The following is a 21,527-nucleotide window of genomic DNA, read 5'->3' on the forward strand; positions in this document are numbered from 1 at the left end:
TTTTATTACAAACACCGCACATTGGTCTCTCTTCGCCAGTTAACAAATATGAATTTGTTAATCGCGTGTGACCGATTCTAAGTCTGGTCACAGATACTTGTTCACGGCGAGTCAACTTAAAGTCGCTTTTCCATTTATATGGAGAAGTTTTCACTGAGTTTAATTTTGTATTTAAACTTCTCCAATCAGTACTCCGTTTGTTTCTTACTATGTAAGTTAGACGGTTTTTAACATCTGCCACTCTTACAGGAAATGCATCCAAATCATCGCAGATTGTTGCCTTTCTGGCAGCTTCGTCTGCGATTTCATTACCTGTAATACCAGTATGCCCTGGAGTCCATACAAATACGCATCGCTGTCCACGTTGATTTAGAACGTATAAAATGGACAGGATGTTTGCAATTAGGACATCCTTAATGTTCTTGTTCCGAAATGCAACAAGTGCACTTAGAGAATCGGAACATATTAGCACTTATGTTCTTCGCAATAATGTTCTATGTAGCGAAGAGCTTGCTGAATGGCAGTAAGTTCTGCCGTGTAGACATTGGCCATGTCTGGCAGTTTCCAACAATGGGCTTCTCCATTTATATATATGGAGCACCCAACACCATGTTCAGTTTTAGAACCGTCAGTATAAATTCTAATATGTTCTTCGTAACTACTGGCGGTTGCCAAAAATTCCTGTTGATAACTGCTGGCTTCTTTTTTATTTCTCACTAAGAGAGATCTAATCTTGTATTTACCGTTGGCAAGAGCCATGGCGGGATTTCTCTAGTAATTGCTAGTGTCTCTGGAATAGCAATTTCGTATTTCCTTTTTAATTCGTGGTACCTAATTCCGGCTGGTCTGGAATAGGTAGCACGACTTTCATATACTGCAGCGCCATTGGATGATTCATGAAAAGGTTATTATTTATATGGACAGGAAAAGCCCATACGTTTGCTGCATATCTTAACAAAAGGATCTCTCTTCTATAATGTAGTGGCATTATTCCAGCTTCGGACATTAGACTTGTCGCCGGACTTGTGCGGAAAGCGCCTGTCGCATATCTAATTCCGCTATTATGAATTACGTCTAACTTTCTTAAATGCGACTTTCTAGCGGATGAATATACAATACATTCGTAGTCTAGTTTCGATTGAACCAATGCCTTATACAGTCTCAATAATATCTCTTTATCTGAGCCCCAATTAATGTTCGATAAACATTTTATAATGTTTAGGGCTCTTTTGCATCTAACACTTAAGTCCTGTATGTGTAATCCCCACGTAAGGGATATATCCAATACTAGTCCTAAAAATCCAACATTGTCTTTATATTGTATTGGATCATTGCCAATTCTCAACATAGGACTTTGGTGATAAATTCTCTTCCTGCAGAAGTATACACAGCACGTTTTTTCTGGTGAAAATTGAAATCCATTATTCCTCGCAACTTCGTTTAAGGCGTCGATCGCCCGTTGCAATTTGTATTTCACCATAGCAGTCTTGTTGCTGGCATACACAATTGCCAAATCATCAACATAGACGCTTTTGCTGATTTCTACTGGAATGGCTAATATCAATTTGTTAATGGCGATCGTAAACAACGTACCGCTCAACGGCGAACCCTGTAGTGCGCTAGTACTCTAATATCTTCAATGCGGGAACGAATACCCCTAACATTCCACTGAATAATGTTCATAAGTGTAAAAAATAAATTTCGGAAATTATATAAAAATTAGTTGTACGTGATTCGGTTTTTCTTTTTTGTATTTTTTATTTTAAAGAACTCCGATGCCCTAGGGTCGGGTGGTTCTTCAATCATATCCTCCAGTATATGAGGTGATGGTGGAGGAGATTTATTTGAATGGGATGCTGCAGTTAACATCCCAGAGGTGGTGGTTATGTGGGTTCCCTTTACGGGGAGCTTATTAGATGGCTTACTGCCAGCTGTGATAGTCGCTACTCGTGCCGGTACGACTTTGGAAGCAGGAACTTTCGTGTGTATCACACTGTTGGATTCACTAACTGCGACGAAAGACGTTTTCTTCATCTTTGTCAGCTCTGAGATAGTGGCTGTAAGTGAAGCTACTTGATCATAAAGCATCTGAACAAGTTTTTTAAGCTCATTGCAGGATCCGCACTGCTGATTATTAACATTTGTAGGAATTTGTTTAGATGTAGAGGTGGCAAAAGATACATCGGGTTTAACCAGGTTCCGTGAATTATTTAACTTTTTGTATTCTCTTCGTGCGGCCGGGAAAGATAGCTTTTGCTCCGTACAGATTTTGAGAATTGCCTTTTCTTCTTTAAAGATTGGGCAATCTCGGGAGCGGGCTGTATGTGGACCACTGCAGTTTGCGCATTTTTCACTTTCTTCGCAGTTAGTGTCATTGTGACCTTCTTTAGCACATCGAGCACAGATCTCAGTTTTTGTACAAGATGTTGTAGTGTGACCAAAACCTTGGCATCTGAAACATCGCCGTGGGTTGGGTATGAATGGTCGTACCCGAACCGAGAGGTAACCCACTTTAATCTTTTCTGGTGGAACAGGGAGATTAATATAAGGTTACATTAACAGGGAGGTTAATATAAGAGACGGTGTCGGTTCTTCTGTCCGTTCTGCCGTTTCATTATACGTTTCACTTCAACAACATCTTGGTGGCAAAGCTCGTCAACTATTTCATTGATATGTATATCTAAAAGGTCTCGACAAAAAATTACACCCCTGCTCGTATTTAAAGTTTTGTGGCTTTCAGCACTTATATTTATACCACCCATATTACGGAGACGTAAGATTGAACGACTCTGTTCGTCGTTGAATGTTTCAACCAGAATCGATCCGTCGCGTAATTTCCTGATGTTCTTCGGGGAGCCACTTGCACCTGTTACAGTTTTATTTATTAGGAAAGGTGAAACCTTTTGGAGGTTTCACCTCCAAAAGGTGGTGAATATTTCCTCCAAAACGAATCGAATATTTTTAGTGTCTAAAGATTTGTAGTTCTCTTCCATAGGACTTTTATCCTCGTCAGACAAAGCTGATCGAGGTCTCTTCGCAAGACTTAATTTGGAAGTTTTTTCAGATGGACCACCAACCATCTTGGAATTTAATATAGGAACAGAAATTTTGGTCCCACGAGTACCGGCGAAAAATGGACCACTCCAGCAGAGCGCACGCGTACTGGAGCTAGAGCTAAGTACAAATGGGTTCGCCCTGGTGCCCAGAGGACATCGTTCAAGACTCACTACGTAGAGCCATTCACCCGTCGGCACGATTTGTTCCCACCTTGGGTTACGGTTGCGTTTCGTAAGATGTCGCAACACCACCGAGTGTTAATGTAAGAAATATCAGTGTAGGATGTTGTTGTGTAAGTGTGTATGTTGTAATTTATGAAGTGTTCTTGGTGTAGTATATGTGTATAATGTAAAGTGTTCTGCAGCTCACTGTATAGTGGGAAGAATAGCTGCAGAGGCTAGACCCGTGGGGACGCCAACCCCCAAAGTCTTAAAGAATAAGACTCCCCGTCGGGGATTGGCTGGTTGTACTGTCAAATCAGATCCAGGGCACAGGTCCCACGGTGTTTCAGGTGCCATGGGTATGGGCATCTGGCTCGTGGATGTAAGGGGCCTGAGAGAAGCCGGCTCTGCCATAAGTGCGGGTTAGGGGAGCACAAAGCTAAGAAGTGTTCTGCCCCCCCCCCCCCTCGGTTCATGCTCTGCCAAGAAAAAGGGATGAACGCTTCGCAGCTGGCTCACGCACCTGGAACAAGGGAGTGTCAGGTCTTCCGGGCAGCCCTGGAGCAGGCGAAGAGAAGGCCCCGTTAAAATGTTGAACATAATACAGGCCAACCTTAACAGGAGCCGGCTAGCTGATGACTTGCTGCTGAAGCTAGCCAGAGACAGGGAGGCCGATTTGGTGCTGATCAGCGAGCAGTACCGGGACCGTGACGACTCCCAATGGTTCCGAGACTCGCTCGGGACTGCCGCGATATGGATTCCGTATCGCAGCAGAGCCCAACTTCGGAGGCACGGCGCAGGCGAGGGTTTCGTTTGGATCTGCTGCGGTGAAGTGACGATTTTTAGCTGTTACCTCACCCCAAATGATTCGATAGCGGACTTTCGCCGGAAAGTTGACGCGCTGGAGGATGTTATCCTCGCTGCCTCTGGTGAGATGGTGGTAGCTGGGGACTTCAACTCCAGAGCGGTAGACTGGGGTATGGCGCATACCAACTCCAGAGGGAAATACATTCTGGACATGGCGGCACGTACTGGACTCGTGATTCTCAATACAGGGAACACGACGACGTTCCGCCGCCCAGGATATTTGGAAACCATTCCTGATATTTCCCTCGCTTCCGAAGAGCTGGTCACGCTCGTTCAGGACTGGAGAGTTCTCGAGGATTATACCGGTAGCGACCACCAATACATCTCATTTAGAGTCCTAAATGGTACACGAGAGCGTCCGGGGCCCCCACGGCTAGTGAATAGATATAACGTCAACAAAATCGACGAGAATAAATTCAACAGAAAGATCTCCTCAGGGGTGGTAGCCCCTGAAAACTTCATCAACGGGGGGGGGGGCGCTGGCGCTGAAGCCGTAGTTGCTACGACCATGCGGCTGATCGCTTCTGCATGCGACGCTTCCATGCCCCACGGGGGGCCGAGGCACCAGAAGCGACCCGTGTACTGGTGGATACCGGAGATTGCGGGGTTGCGCCGAGAGTGTCTTCGACTAAGACGGGTGGCGCAACGTGCGAGGAATCGCATAGACGCGAACGCCAGGTCAGCTGAGTATAAGACGGCAAAGAAGCGGCTCCGTCTAGCCATCAACCTGAACAAGGCACGCTGCTGAAGAGAACTGACGGAGACCGTGGATGCAGACCCTTGGGGGCTAGGTTACAGGATAGTAACTCGGCGATTGGGGGTCTCGCGGTCACCAGCTCCACTAGACGAACACCATACATACATTATATTATGTATATAACATTATTAATTATAAATTATATTATTAATATAACTTCTTTATTTTTTACCTTGTACAAATAATAATAATAATAATAAAACGGGAAAAAAATCATAATAATTATGATTATTTTTTTTCGTTATGGTCTCTTGGACCGCGTTGAACCTTTTGCACAACAGATGCCTTCTTGAAATCTACAAACGTCACTACGGTGTTATTATAATTATTATTACCCGTGAGATGTTTCCTGTCCACCATCGGACGCGTCCCCAGTTGACAGATAGGGGAACGCTCGGCAGATATGCCGGGTAGGGGAGAAATAAAGTACTCCCCGCGGACCAAAACAGGAACAAAATCCAGGCAACGTCTGTCTCAGAGTGAGCTTTGATTGAGATTTATAATATTTAAATTAAATGTGTAAATACAATACGCCTACAATACATAAAACTATACCCGAAAAGTTGTTCAGGTTTGACTGCTAAATGTTTTTAGTAGTCCCGACCCGACGTCACGGACAGGAGTCCCGAAAAGAGCCCAGCAGAGATGCACCGTGAAGGGCAGCCATTAAAGAAGTGGATGAAGATCTTCTTATCCATTCCTAAAAACACTTACAATTAAATCAGCAATTGCGACTCCCTTCGGAGAAGGGGGCGCATTGCTCTCTCTAAAAAGTTAGTGGCCCGTTGTGGCGTATTCCTGCTAGCCTATGAATCGTTAGCACCAAAAGGACTTCAGTGGACGGTCTGAAGAGGAATCACGTCGGGAGGACAGGTTTCAAAAGCCTAGCCTCCCGCGGTCGGACCGTAAAATGGGTTCGAGAACGCTGGTAAAAACGGATTGGAATGCTAATAAATCCGTCCTTAAAATATAAAATAATACACAACTTAAAATTTAGACCCGTCACTAAAAATAAACCCTTAAACAAGCCCGACTATAGAATCATACAGCAGCAAGGGACACTGTCCAAGTTCTGCGATTCGTAGGGAGAATTTGTGAAACTCCCGCCACCTTTGCATTCCATAATAGCTACTGAAAAAAAATTGCCACTGATGCTTTTATCATTATTTTTTATAAGTAGCTATTATTTTGATCAAATAACTTACTTTCTTTTTGTACCCAGTACAATACACAGTAACATATATATTCCTGCCGAAAAGTTCTTTATAACTGTATTTAGAATTGTATTATTTTAAAATTTTATATAATTAATAGAATAACAAAAATGACCGTGTCCGTGATCTCAATTCTCATGCTTCTTTATAATCTTCCTCCTCGACAATATCTTGTACGATAACAAAAGTGAAAAATATATAGGTCATTTATTTACATGATTTGTTCAGAGATTACTTGTCACGGGTATTAGGATGTCTACCTTTACGTATAATATATTGTTTTCTCTCTCCAACGTAATTATTCTTTAGTATGTTCAGATTTTTGTCTCTCCATTCTTATTTTTAAGTCTTTTGTCTTTTCGTGGCTTTCAAAATTTCTATGCAATTCGTTGAACTCTCTCTTCATAATTTCTAACTTCCATCGTGACATTTCAGGATTCTCTTTGTAAATTTGTGAAAGTCTAGATATTACTTGGGCTGTTCTCTTTTTCGTCGCAAAAAATTAAAGGGGAAGCACTTTTTCCACATGTTTCTAATCTAATTAATCTTATAATCTATAAGATATATATATATATATATATATATATATATAAACTATACGTATCTGTATTTACGAAGTCCTTAAATCGATCAATATATATATATATATATATATATATACGTTAGAAAAATGACTAGCTGAGCTGAAGATTTTTATGAAAAGACGCGTTCGACCTTTTCAAAAACTAATGACGTATTACTCACTCTCTTTCTCACAGCTGATCATATTTGCAACAGCCAAAAAACTTGAGTCATTGGTATTAACCCAAACTAGGTTAGGTAAAAGGATAGGATAGATAGGGTAGGAGTCAGGTTAAAAAGGCAGGACAAGTTTAAATGAAAGTATAGGTATTTGTAACAAAGTGGGGGGGGAGGGGGGTGTAATGTTTTTCTTATGGATGGGTATTCCCTTTTAGGGAAGGGTGATGATTTTCTCAACTTATACCTCTGAATCGTTCTGACCATATGTACGATGTCAAGGATGCTGCACTATTGATCAGATTTTGTAAGAAAGTAGTGAGTATACGCCGTGTTTATTTTTTCAATAACGATTTAAGTTATAACGATATACAGCGAGAGAATGAGATAAGAGTACTTAAGATCAGGAGCCGTCGTTCGTCTGCACTTGTGCGGATGGGCGACGGTGATGAAGCACAGGGTCCCTGGACCCTAAAGGCACCTCCTCCTGTGCCCGCGCAATGCTTAAACTGTAGGACCGACCCCGGAGGAGAATAGGTGAGATATGAGTTTTAGTCGATATGGTGCGGGTACACATAGGCTCTTAACATATATTGATACAAGTTATTTGTCTCCGGTTGAAAACTAGTCTAATAAACAAAATCGTCGTAGAAAATAGATGTTTTGTTAGTTTAGTTATTAGTAATAATTCTATGTTATTAGTTTTATTTATATGATAGTTTATTAATTTTGTTTAATTATGTTGAAAAAATAAATAAAACAAAAACGTAATCGAATGTTTTTATATAGGGCTATTGGGGAGAGATTTCACTCGTGAAAAAAAATCGTAACGCGCCAGCTACCTCCAAGGTAGTATGGAAACGTATCAAAAACCTTGAAGAAATAATTATATATAACAAGCCATTCCTTGAATGCTTTGACTTACATTCAGCTTATTAGTATTAAAACAATAATTAATGCACTTAATTTGCAGTCTATATTACATAAACTGTCGTCAATTTGGATTCAGACATTTCCATAAATATCATGTGATGAACGCTATAATATTTTCGAGATAGCTTAAGTAAATATCTTAATTTTATTTAAATATAATTAATTTCTATTTTCTAGTAGTATTTTTTGGGTTTTTGTGGATTCAGACAACATAATGAGCTGAAGTCATTGATACAATTACATCATGAACAATGTCATATTATTATTGTTTTAGTGTTATCATTATCATATTTTTAATGACTTTGACTTTTGTCATTAAAGTCAAATTGTAGCTATAATGTAGCAAGATAACAGTCAGGATGAAACCAAAAGAGTAAAGAAAGACCAATAAGTCGTTATTAATCTTAAAGAGGGTACAGAGCAGAGAAGATATAAAAGGAAATGGTAACTATCAAGAACTCAAAATTTTTTTGACAATAGAAAAGAAAACAATGAGAGTAGATATGATGTAAGGATCCTGCTTCAAAGCAGATAAGTATATGATGATAATGGTGTATAACTTAAAATAACTATCATTTATTTACAGAAAATTTAAGTTAATACATATGAGCATAATTTACAAGTCTGTGATCTTTTAGCATTATTATACAAAAAATATTTTTAAAAATGCTAAGTTGCACAATTTTCTTGGCTTTGTTGGAAAAGTTAGGCCAGTATTTATTCTATTGAGATTTTATGATTTTCTGAAAATGAAGAGTGTTGTAAGTTTATTTTTAAAAGATACAGTATATTTCTAAAGCTAGTAAATTTTTAGGTACGAGAACCTTGGTGACCTTGAAAAAGGAAAAAAATTAGTTTGTTTTCTACCACTGAATGAAACTGACTATATACATAACCAAAGTGATATGCTAATGTAATGAAATCATAGAATTAAATATGAGACTCATGGGTCCTGGCTCCCTTGACTCTTTGTAACTGAAATTAAATGGTGTCAATGTCAGAAATCATTGTGCCAAATTTCATCCAAGTCAGTGGCCACTAAGACCAAAAATTACTATTAAGTCAGATAATTAAAATTTGATTAAAGCTAAAAAATTTTCTTTTTACAAAAATACAGTTTATAAAGAAAAATACTTTTGTACTTTTATAAATTTTTAAACTTTTATAATAGTATTATAAAAGTAATTTTATGTTTATAAAATTTCAATGAGTTTTTTGAATTAAAAAAAAAACACATTAATAGATAAATCATATATTTTTAAAATATGCATTATATTATTACACAAGTGGATTCAACTTTTGTTTTATATTTATATATTATGTTTTTATACGTTAATCATATTATAAATGCTATAATAAAGGCCCAATAGAAAAAAAATTATAATTTGTGAAACATGTTTTTAGTTTCACTCAGAAAAAGAAAGAAAATCATTGTAAATTCATTTTAATATAAATATCCTCTATCACAATTTGGAATCCAATTTAATTCTAACAGCTTTGATTCTATTTCAATATTATTTGGAGAATAGGAAAGCACTACATCAGCAGCATAAAGCACATGAGACTGCGGGCTTTCTCCAATTCCGCCAGATGAATTTTTTTTTAACTGCAGCTTCAAACATTTTCCTGAACATTTTAAATATTTATTCTTCAACTAATTTCCATTTAACTGATGGATATTGCTTTTCAAATTGTTTTATAAAATCACTACACAACAATCGATGCAACAGTGTACTTTTTCCATAATTCATAACCGTAAAATGTTTTTCATAGACATCAAAATCATTTAAATCAAATGATTTATTTGCAAATGAAGAAAGAAATTTTCATGTGTGTATGCTTCTAATGGTTTTACAGATTTTAAAAGAATAACATAATGGATATCAAATTTTACTATGCCAGAAACTTCAACAACTTCTGTGTAGAATAGAATAGGATTACATATATATTTTTGATCAATTTTTGGGCCACTATTTGATAGTCTAATAATAAAATTTACAATATCAGTAATATACGTATCTAATCCTCTTGCAAGGTTCCAGGGCTTGCATATCCAATGATTTTCTAACAATTTATCTTTTTTCCATTGAAAACAACTAATAAATTGTGGTAATTTAGTATTTAAGTTAAAAGTTTCTGGTAACCAGGATGGTAAAATTTCTACTGTCTCATCACATTTTGCTTCACCTTTACAAACGCCTGCAAATGATAACTAATAAATTTTTTACATTAACCACAAATTTATATGGAAACTGATTTACATATTTCTGAGGATGAGTTATACTTAACTCACTGAAGTGACTTGTGTACCAAAGAAATACTGGCTTCTTTCTCATCATTTACTATCTGATATCTTTTATCTGTTAAGTAATTATTAATAAATTCAGTCAGAGTAAACTTTTATCCTGAAAGGCGTATTTCTTATTATTTATTTTTGTTACAATTACCATACATACCAATTTATGCATATCTTTGTCATACGTTAATGATGCAAGACGTTACAGTGTCATCAACTAATTTCTTCCACTGGATTTTGTTTTGACAGATATTTGCAGTTTTTGTTAAGTTGTACTGCATGTTTCATGTCTTCTTGGATATTGTCTGACCACTGTCCAGTGTCCATTGTCGCCCTCTTGATCTCTTTCCGATGCCAATACTGTTGTATACTTGGCTATTGTTATTATCCATTCTTTAAAATTGACCGAACCAGTGAAGATGGCTGCAGAAACCCAGTGTAGTAGGTGGCACTTCATTAGCTTCTATTCACACATTCTTGTTTACGTAATACTGCCACAATTTTATTTTCATTATTTTCTGTAAGCACCATGAGGCAAAACTGATGACATTTCTTTGTTCTTGTTTTTTGAGCCTCCAAATTTCAGACCCAAATTTTCAGTAGAGGATGCTTGTTTTTCCACACTGTACGTGGAAAAACAATAACTTTACAAGTGATTATGCTGTTAACCCCATTTTTCAATTTATTTTTTTGTCATAAGAAAAATGTTCTAGTTTTTATCGGGGTACCTTCTAATTTTACACTGCAATTTATGTCAGGCAATTTTTTATTTTATCTTTTCACTACCGTAGTCAGTTTCCTCTGCATTAATTCTCAAACCAAGAAGCTTAGTTTTTTCAGAATTGTATCCAATATATGCTGAAGTGACGCCTTCATCTTTTGCAAAAATGACATCATCTACTTATCCCACACTTTTGTCTGCTATCCTACACCTCTAATGCATGCATTGTTTGTTTTACCAAAACATCTATGGTGGTTAAAAATCTTTCTTGAATCATTCAAGTATTGCAACTATTAATGGTGTTTGATGTAGTAATTGTTGGATTGTAAACTAAGTGTAACCATGTTTATTAACTTGTACAAATACATTATATTGTCCGATGATAGCCGTTGAAAGTATTTGGATAAATTACAAATGTACTCTTATAGATGAAATTGCATTTGATTTGAATATACACAACATGACTATAATAATTGAACATGTTAAAGAATTGCTTTCTTTTTCCTGTTTAGCCTCCGGTAAGTACCATTCAGATAATACTTCAGAGGATGATATGTATGAGTGTAAATGAAGTGTAGTCTCAGTTCGACCATTCCTGAGATGTGTGGTTAATTGAAACCTATTATTTTCAATGCCTTTTAACCTGATTGGTATCCACAATCTAGTAATCAAATCTGTGTAAAAATAACTGGCTTTACTAGGACTTGAATGCTGGAACTCTCGACTTCCAAATCAGCTGATTTGGGAAGACGCGTTCACCACTAGACCAACCCGGTGGATTATGTTAAAGAATTCCTATGTACGAATAAATTAACGTAACACGTTGCTGTAATGAGTGGAGAAAGCCAACTGAACTAAGTGATCATAGAGGCAGACTGCCCTAGTGGTAAGTAAGAAAACAAACGCTTTTAACTGCCATCACCTTAGCAAAATTCTAAAGTCTTATTATAATTCTTAACATAACTACCTGTCAAAATTGTAGATTTTATAGAGTATAGGATGTTACACATAAATACATTTGACTTAACATAAGTTAAACTTAGATAACAAACTTAAGGACGTAATCAATCTTGATATTTAGCCATAAAAAATAATTTTGTCATAAAATTTTTTTCATTGATTTTTATATTTTTTTATGATCTTGATGTTGTAGTAAGATTAATTTTTTAAATTATACCATTTAAAAGGCAAAAAAAAAATTACTAATCAGCGACAGTCAAAAAATCTGGGAAAAAAACAGTAAAAAAACAGATTTTTGAAACTTATATTGCTCTTCTCTAAGATAAGAGAGCTGGTTCAATCAGGAACCATTTTACAGATTGTTTCTTTCTGAATTAGTTATATTCAGCCACTGTGCTACATAGTTAGTTTACAGTATTGGATGGCAAAAGTTACCAAACATAATATTGTTTTTGTGTTAAAAATTGCAAAATTTCTAGTCTTACTGCGAATGTTACAGTGTTTTCTGGTTTCATTAACTATTTTAAAAGTATATTGTGTAATTCATGGTCTTTTCTTTCTAATTTGTGGTCAGTTATTAATGCAATCATGGTAGTAATTCTAAAAGTTAGTCAATTAGGTTATGTTTGGTAGGCATGTTTTCTTTTTTGTTTCTGGTTTTTTGTTTTCAGATGTGCGACTGTCAACCACAATTACTAACTAAATATTCGTTATTAGTTTATTAATAAATTATTTAGTTATACATCTAATCATAGATGTAAAATTTTCTCAGAATGTAAAATTCTGAGAAAAATAAGGCTAAATTGGCTATTCAAAAATGGTGGAACTTGCAAAATCAGTCCAGTCAATTGTTCCTATTAGCGTTGGTCCTTGTAAAAGTGAGGTTAGCAAGTCAGCTATTGAAAAAACTGAGATAAAGTCAGACATTGTGCATGAGTAATTAAAGAAAGATTGGGCTTAGTGTAAAACTTTGTTGTTCAGAATAAACATTGTGAAGAATTTCAGTCCTGCTCATTTACTTCTCCGAAAATAGAAAATTCAGGTGTCTGATGGCAAACAGATGAGTAACACATGCATTTTTGTCGATTAGGAGAGGCCACAGTGATGTAGAGAAATTCTGTCAAATAATTAACATGAATCCCACTTCCACCAAACTTTTCACAAACAATCATGTGTTATTTATTCAGCTTGTAAATCTAATTCGATCCAATCTTAGTCCCGAGCTCACCAGCTTGTTAGAGATTATTATAAACAACTCAATCGATCACTAACAGGAATGAAACTTTATATATTGATGTTAGCTATGATGGTACATGGCATAAGAGGGCATACATCAAATTATGGAGTTGGATGTGTAATTAGTGTTGACACAGGCTTGGCAATAGACTATTCTGTAGTAACAAAATGTGTCAGAGTTGTGTCGTAACTGAAAACCAGTTAGAAGAAAACAGTCCTGAGTTTTTCTTGTGGTATAAGGGGCACCAGCTTGAATGTAGCCAAAATTATGATGGGTCATCCCCAGAGATGGAAACAATCGCTTCTGAGATTCTGTGGAAGCCATCTCTTTTCTATAAGTTACAATACTCCACTGTTGTTGGCAATGGTGACTCCAGTGTTTTTTCTCATCTTCAGTTTGAATGTGTATGGTAGCAAAACTAAATTAAAAAATAGGAATGTAAACCAAGGAGCCAAAAATCTGGGTTCAGCACTGAGAAAATTAGGTGGTTAAAACCTATGGGAACTTAAAAGAAAGCACTAATATTAAATTAAAAATATATTATAAAAATGCAATTTAAGCAAATATCGATAAGAACGTTGAGTCAATGAAACAACAAAATAATTCCTACCTTACACCACTGCCTTTCCACTGACCAAGAACCAAAGCACATCGTGTCCTGTAGGCACTAAGAAGTGGTTTTTCTACCAGAGAGCCTTGGCTAATGGTGAAAGACCTGAAGTCATAATGGCAATTATCCACACACCACTCAACACAATAGTTTTAAGATATGTTGCCTCAATATATTAAACATTAGCTGATCCTTCATTATTGGAACAGTGTATCCAAGGGTGCATACAAAGTATCAATGAAAATTTGCGTAGGTGTATTTGGGGCATTTGTATCAAATCTAAAAATGTATCCAAAAAATTAGTAGAGATAAGCAATAGTCAATGACTTCAATTTTGGAAATATTGCCATAATTAAATCCATGAAGAAGTCTGGTCTATCACCTGATAGAAACACAGTCGCTGTAGGAAGAGAGAGATAGTTAATAGAAGCTGAGGATAAAACAACCAAGATCTTCTGAGTACCATAAAAGGAGTAGAATATTGACGTTTAAAAATCTGAAGGAGGAAGAAAAGAAAAAAGAAGTAGAAGGTGTAACATATAAAACAGAAAAATTTTAAAGGATATTGCTGGGCGAGTTCTATATTTTTCATTGTATTCTTCAATGTTTGTTTTCCTAAAATTATTATTTATCGTGTTTCAAAAGATATCATAACTTTGTTCGTTTAAATAATAAACAAATGAATTTTTTTTCAATATACCCAGGAAAATGTGCTCTACAAAGTATAGTATTGATATTCCATTCCGAAATATACAAGTTTAAAAATAAAATCTAGAATTTAGTAACATGGGTACTAGTTTTCATTTTTTATATATATATATATTTTTTTAATACAGATAGTAGGACTAAAAAATTCATTCTAGTTTGTTGTGTTGTACATTAATTTATCCCCTACATTTAAAAAAAAATCCAAGTCATTAGACCTCACAGAAGTAAAGACATATCTTTAGATCATATGTTTAAAATTATAACTGATTTTTCCAAACCCACCCCAAAAATAAGAGTTTGTTGTTGAAATTTTTGTTTTTTCTGGTGAATAATATGCTGGTATAAGTAGGAATTATTTAACCAAGTTACCAAGGTTACAGATGTTCTGCATTGAAGAAAATTTTTTTTTTAATTTGGGTTGATTACTGCCTGAAATTATTTAGTGTTGGGCACGAAACCAGACTTAAGTTTTGCCCTAAATATTGCATCTAGAGCACAGAGCCAACCAACAAAGACCCAATTTAATCTGGTAAAGCATTTTTAGTTATCTGAAATCTAATCCTGAAGATGGCATTAGATATAACAAAACAATCAGTAGAGAGAGTGAAGCATACATTAATGCTAATTTTGTTGGCGACAAAATCACTAGAAAATTGACTAGTGGAACTCTACTTAAATGCTGAACTGGACCAGTGGTGGAGAAAAGTAAATTACAAAACTGTTTATTACCTTCTTATATTGAAGCTAAGGTGTTTCTGCAACCGAGGCAGCCAAATGGTTGGTTTGGCTTGACATTTTGTTAAAGGAAGTTGGTGCACTTTATGTCAATTCCAAACCAACTCTCTTAATAGACAATCAAAGGACCATTAAACTTAATAAACCAATGTTCCATGATCAATCAAAGCATATTGAAACTAGATATCATTATGTGAGGAAGATGATGAAAGAAGGAAGAAATGTTAATGAGTACGTTCCATCTGAAAAACAAGCAGTAGATATATTTACAAAAGGATTTTCATCTGGTGTACTTACAGAATGAACTCCCATGGGTATGAAAAATTCAATGTGAACTACAGACTTCTGAGAGCTTGAATTAAGAACATTGGAGGGGGGGAATGTCAAGGAGTATTAATAATAATTTATGTCCAATGTCTATAAGTTTTATACATTTGTTTTATATGTTTAATTTTTGTAAATAAACATATTCCATAAATTCTTTTTTTTTGTGAGATAAATTTTTTTCCATAAATTTTTGTGAGATCGTATTTAATTTCAGAGACTGTTTAAGAATCGATAGTTTGCGATATCATTAAGTATTAGTTGGTTGTGGAGATGTTTTCTTCAGTTGTTAAACGTTTTTGTTCCTTTGTTAAATGCCACAATAAAATAGTTTTTTGTAACCGATCTCATTGTGTATTTTATGAGTTTTACTTCACAAATTCATTATTTATTTAGTATATACATTTCTACGGTTCACTTTTCTACACTCGGCCCCACAACAGTATATAAAGTACAGTTTCACTAGTCAATTTTCTAGTCTTTTTGTTATAAGTTTTACATGACAAATCCATTATTTATTTAGAGCAAATGGCCAGGTATGCCTTGATGGAGGTTATGTCTACAAAGAACAACTCTCTCAAATTTGAACAGTGAGAATGCAAGAACAAGAAGAATCATCAGATGAAAATGTAATTCCTCACACAGAAACAACAAAGAATAATGAAGATAGATACAATTTAAGGAACCAGGGACAAATAAAGAAACTTTCCAGGTATCAGGACAAGGAATATCTTTTTCTTCTCCGTGAAATGCTTACAACTTATCAAGAGGCTATTCAGAGTTCTAGAAGTTCTGAATGGAAGAATGAAAGAACATGACTGCCATGTTTGATTGTGAAAAAAATTTATTTCATCATTTATTTACTGATGACTATCAATCTAAATTTTTACCATTTATATTTCTTCCCACTTGTATGTTTTACTTTTTTATAATTTAATGTTTACATTTTAACAGACATAATTACCTGTTATGTTAATTAAAACATAATTTGGTAATTGCATAATTACCAAAATTACAAATAATAATAATATTATTATTATCTTGCACTCATATCAAATCAAATGACTAGAATAAAACTAATATATATTCAATTAGTGCTAAATTAATTTTATTCTAGTCATTTGATTTTATATATATATATATATATATATATTAAAAACTTGATAATGTACAGAAATAACAGATAAATAACAAAAACAAATTATTTCTCAAACAAATAACAAGAAAATTCATTTTTTCAGATTAACTGAATAATACTTCTTAACTACATTTTTGGTTTACATTGATTTACAGTACTAAATATATTAAATTTGCTTTAATTATTCACTATAATACTTGTTAAATGTTTTACAAACTAATTATTAAAAAACAACTCATCATTGGAAGAAAAATTCTTAAAAACTTATCACATTTTAAATAAATATGAGAAAACCCATTCAATACTAAGTGAATAATACTTCAATGATAAATTACAATTAATAAATTTAAACAAATACAGAGTAAATAATTTCAATTGCTAGGATAATAAACTTATGGTTCACCTATTTGGACAAATACATACAGATATTAAATACATACAATTAAGAACAAAATTAGTTAAATGGAATTTTTGAAACCAATGACTAATAAAATTTTTATTCTACTCAAACATATTGACTTGCTTACACAGGACTACTGAGTTATTCTACATAGCTGTTTTAGATTTCTATGTAGCTACAAGTTTTAAGTTCATTGTTTACTATAAATAAAGCTTAAATCTCTTTCAATATAAAGACCATGTAAAATTAAAAAAAATTGGCTAAGTGTAGCAAAACTTGGCGAGGGGTAGCTGCAATTAACTAAATAAAAGGTGCGTTCAAAAAGTAACAAGAATTTTTGTGTTTTTTTTTTAGAAAGAATTTTATTTATTAATCTACATTAGTTTATCCCTTTCAAAATAGTCCCCATTAGGTATTATACACTTATGTCAGTGCTTTTTCCAATCTACGAAATACTTCTGGATCTCAATCTTTGGAATAGTGATTAGCTCTTTCAGCTATTTACTTTTAATCTCATCTATGCTTGTAAAATGACAGCCCTTTAAGGTTTTCTTTATTTTTGGGAACAGAAAAAAAAACACAGGGCCATGTCTGGCAAATGTGGTGGCTGGGGTATCATTACAGTGTTGTTTTTGACTAAAAAAATGATGAAAAAGCAATGAAGTGTGAGCAGGTGCATTATCGTGGTGTAAAAGCCATGAATTGTTTCGCCACAAATCCAGGCTTTTTTTTTGCTTCACACAAACAGTGTTGAACTTGTAGGTAATACTCCTTACTGATTGTCTGATGTTGTGGCAAGAACTCATGATGCACTATGCCATTAAAATCTAAGAACACGGTGAGCATAACTTTCAGATTCAACTGTACATGTCAAGCTTTTTTCTGTCTTGGGGATCCAGAATGCCTCCACCGAAATGACTTAACCTTAGTTTCATTATAGTCATAAACCCATGTTTCATCACCTATTGACATGTTCAGTAGTTCTGCATCGTTGTTGACTTTAATTAGCGACTCCTAGCAACATCCATTCGCCACTGTTTTTGTTCAAAATTCAACAATTTTGGAACAAATTTTGCTGTCACACGTTTTTTACCCAAAACATCTGAAAAAATTTCATGGCATGAGCCAATTGATATCCCAACATCATCAGCGACTTCTCTGATTGTGATTCAGCGATCACTCATAATCATTTCTTTCTATTTTTCCATGTTTTCATCAGTTGTTGATGTGCTGTGGCGTTCATCATCTTTGTCTTCACAACCTTCTTGGAAACACTTATACTAATCGTAAACCCTTGTTTTACTCATAGCAGACTCACCAAAATCCATATTTAACACTTTTAAAACATTGCTACACTTTATTCCATTCTTATAGCAAAATTTAATACAAATTCTCTGATCTATTATTTATATAAATATAAAGTCGCCGATCATGCCTAAACACATGTTATCCTTTAGACAGCTGACAACAGACTAAACATCCAAATGGCTAAAAATTGTACAAATACTTTTCAAATATGTTTACGAATATAACAACGAAAATTCCCAAGAATCGGACTAATACAACCCGCAAAATTTCAAAATTCTTGTTACTTTTTGAATACACCTCGTATTAAAGATCATTTATTATAAAATAGCAGTCCTTCAATTTATCTAAAAACAACATTATGAATAATGTACAATCAAGCACTTCTTTGACTATTACGTCAACAGAGTAAGTCTAAAGCAGATAAATCAAATCTAAAAACTATCAGTTCTTCAATCTACATTCCAATGATCATTTGTTTTGTAATTCAAATTAAAAAGACATAGATTAGACAAATCTATGATGTAATACACTTACATTCATTACACTTAAAGTTAAATTAAAAGGAATACAGTTAAGTACAGGTTATGTAACTACTTACAGCTAGCCCTCCTCCAAATATCTTAGATTTAAACATTTTCATATGGTAACATAAATTATATTACATGACAAAGTACCATCTCATAAATATTTATTACATTTACTAACTTCAAAATAAAATTTGAAGAAAACATAAAATTTTAATGTTAGAAAGCCTCCTTTAGATTTTTTTTTAGAAAAAAATAATTTTATAAAAATATTACCGAAATTAACAAATCCAAATAATAGCATATTTGCTTAAAAATAATTTACCTGTAGACAAAAATTGTTTAATACTTTATATTCAGCAATCTATTAACCTGTCACATTGAAATTTTAACAATTAAAACTGCTAGAAACCCAAACAGTTAAATTATTATTAAAAAAAATTGACTTCACTAAAAACTAAGTATACATTATTATGTTGTTTGTATTTTATTATTATAAAAGCACATACATGTGCTTAAATGTATTTTCATTAATTGCCCTTGGTAATCTAATTTCTTTTGTGGCACTTTGAAGTTTTAAGGAAATTTTTTTGTTGCCCAAATACTCAAAAACTGTTGATAAATAATTGTCAGGGGTTCAGATATTTCTCAAGACCAGTAGAATGTTTTAATCAAAAACTTAATAAAAATATAAACTGATTAAAGACCGTTTTATGTTTAAGAATTAACAAATAATAACAAATTTTAAGGAATTACTTTTTTATTTCCTCTGTTACGATAATTTATTTATTTTATTATTTTTAGTAAGGATTAAATCAGGACCTAAAACACTAAATAAAGCACCAACAAGATACAATGAACCAGTAACCAAAATATGATTATTTCCTGATAAATTTTCAATAAATTCAACAGAATCTTGAACGTGTTTAAAAGTTTTTGTTATTTTTTCTTTTACTTCACAATTTTCATGACTCAATTTAATCCATAATTTCTCATTTTCTAGACATTTCTGTAATTGATGTTCTTCTGATGTTTTTAAAATTGCTTGATCTATAAATAAAAATTAAAAAAATTGTAAACTAATATTATAAAATATTATTTAATAACAGACACATTTTTAAAAAATATCATAATTATTCATCATTAAAGATAAGTACGTATTCCTTTTTAATTGAAAAGAATATGTTTTCAATAGCATTCAAGCTTTATTAAGTACATTACTAGCCAGCCTTTACCTAATTATTATGTACTGAAAAATTAAGCAAAGCTTACAGCCTATGTGAATCACAATTTTAAAACATTTCTATGTTTTTTATTTTTTAAATAGTTTTCTATTTGAAGTGTTAACTAGATTAAATAAAAATTACATTATTTTTAACATAGTGTTTTTCAAAAACATAACTTTTTTCAAGATGTGAGGATCATTCAATAATTAAACAGACAAAAATTTTTAGTAAAGGAAACACTGAATGCAGGCAATTGAAACTTTTGTAAGTGTTAGCAATCTTATAAAGACTGTTAGTCAGCTGTTTTGCATATGACTTTTAAACATGGGTAGAAAAGTATTAAAAGTGGCCACAAAAGCGTGATTGACAAGCACCGTTCCAGGCGTCCAGTAACAGTGTCAACTTTGGCATTAGATTCTCGTATTGATTCACTTATCCGAAAAGACCGACAACTTACAGTTGAACAAATCGCTGAAAAATGTCAATTAAGTGCTGGCACAACTCATTCCATCATTCAAAACAAACTGAACTACCGTAAGACTTGTGTAAGGTGGGTTCCCAGAGAGCTTACCATTCATCACAAAGCCGAGAGATTTCGCATTTGCATAGAATTCAAAAATCATTTCTTCAATAACAGCAATGCATTTTTGGACAGGATTTTAATTTGTGATGAGATTAGGATACATCATTATGAGCCGGAGTCCAAGTGTCAAAACATGCAGTGGAAACATCCTGAATCTCCTATTCGTAAGAAATTCAAAATGCAACCATCGGCTGATGAGGTCATGTTAACCATCTTCTGGAGTGCGTATGATTTGATTTTCTGTGATTATTTGGATCAACACACTATCAACAGCATATAATACTCAGTCGGGATTGAGAACAAAGTCAAGCCCGCATTGAAGAGGGAATATCCGGGATGGCAGAGGAAGGGCATGCTTCTTCTTCAAGACAATGCTCGACCTCATACAGCATAATTGATGATGGAAACTGCTGGCAAAGTGGGTTGGGAGCTCCTACCTCATCCTCCTTACACATCCCTGACCTTTCCCCTTTGGATCTTTATCTGTTTGGTCAGATGAAAGAAGCTTTGCTTGGCATTAAATTCAACAACAAAAAAGAGGTAAATAAAAAAGTAAAAACTGGCATTGAGATCAAAGTAAAGATTTCTTTGCTGAGGGGATAAGAAGACTCGTAAAAACATGGGACAAATGCAGAAAAGTTGGTGGGGATTACATGGAAAAGTAGACAAAAAAAATTGTATTTATATAATAAACCATTTTTGCTACACAGCTATTTGTCTGTTTAATTACTGAACGACCCTCATAATTAGTTATGATTTACTACAAACAAAAAGTGAGCAAAATTTTAAAAAAAGTCATAGTAGTTTAAATCAATAAAATTAAGGGAACATATACGTGTTTTTAAAATAAGGTCCATTTTAATTTTCTGCCTATAAAAATAATGTAAGCATGTCGTTTGCATAGCTCAGTTATTTCAATCAATTGTCAGCTGTTAGTAGCAATAGTTCAGTCATTTTATTTATAATCATCCATTTATAATGAATTCTACAATTCATGATCCAGCCAAGTGTGAAGTACAATTTGAGGCAT

General features: G+C 34.0%; 1 protein-coding gene and 1 pseudogene across 12 annotated transcripts in view; both read right to left on the reverse strand.

Moving 5' to 3' along the window:
• Positions 1-21,527, reverse strand: part of LOC142330964 (folylpolyglutamate synthase, mitochondrial-like) — a 95,857-nt gene that overhangs the window by 8,676 nt on the left and 65,654 nt on the right. For 10 of the 12 annotated variants that reach the window (XM_075376434.1, XM_075376435.1, XM_075376430.1 and 7 more), the window contains one exon: positions 18,372-19,738. The exons of 1 other annotated variant lie outside the window; for it this stretch is intronic. In XM_075376434.1, the coding sequence (XP_075232549.1) occupies positions 19,461-19,738 (278 nt within the window). In that variant the 3' untranslated portion in view covers positions 18,372-19,460. Of the gene's footprint in view, positions 1-18,371; positions 19,739-21,527 lie in introns of those variants that run through there. One more of the 12 variants, XM_075376442.1, reaches the window with a different exon arrangement.
• Positions 9,023-12,876, reverse strand: LOC142331131 (tubulin--tyrosine ligase-like protein 12; annotated as a pseudogene).

The sequence above is a fragment of the Lycorma delicatula genome, chromosome 10 (assembly GCF_047948215.1).
Source record: "Lycorma delicatula isolate Av1 chromosome 10, ASM4794821v1, whole genome shotgun sequence".
Lineage (NCBI taxonomy): Eukaryota > Metazoa > Arthropoda > Insecta > Hemiptera > Fulgoridae > Lycorma > Lycorma delicatula.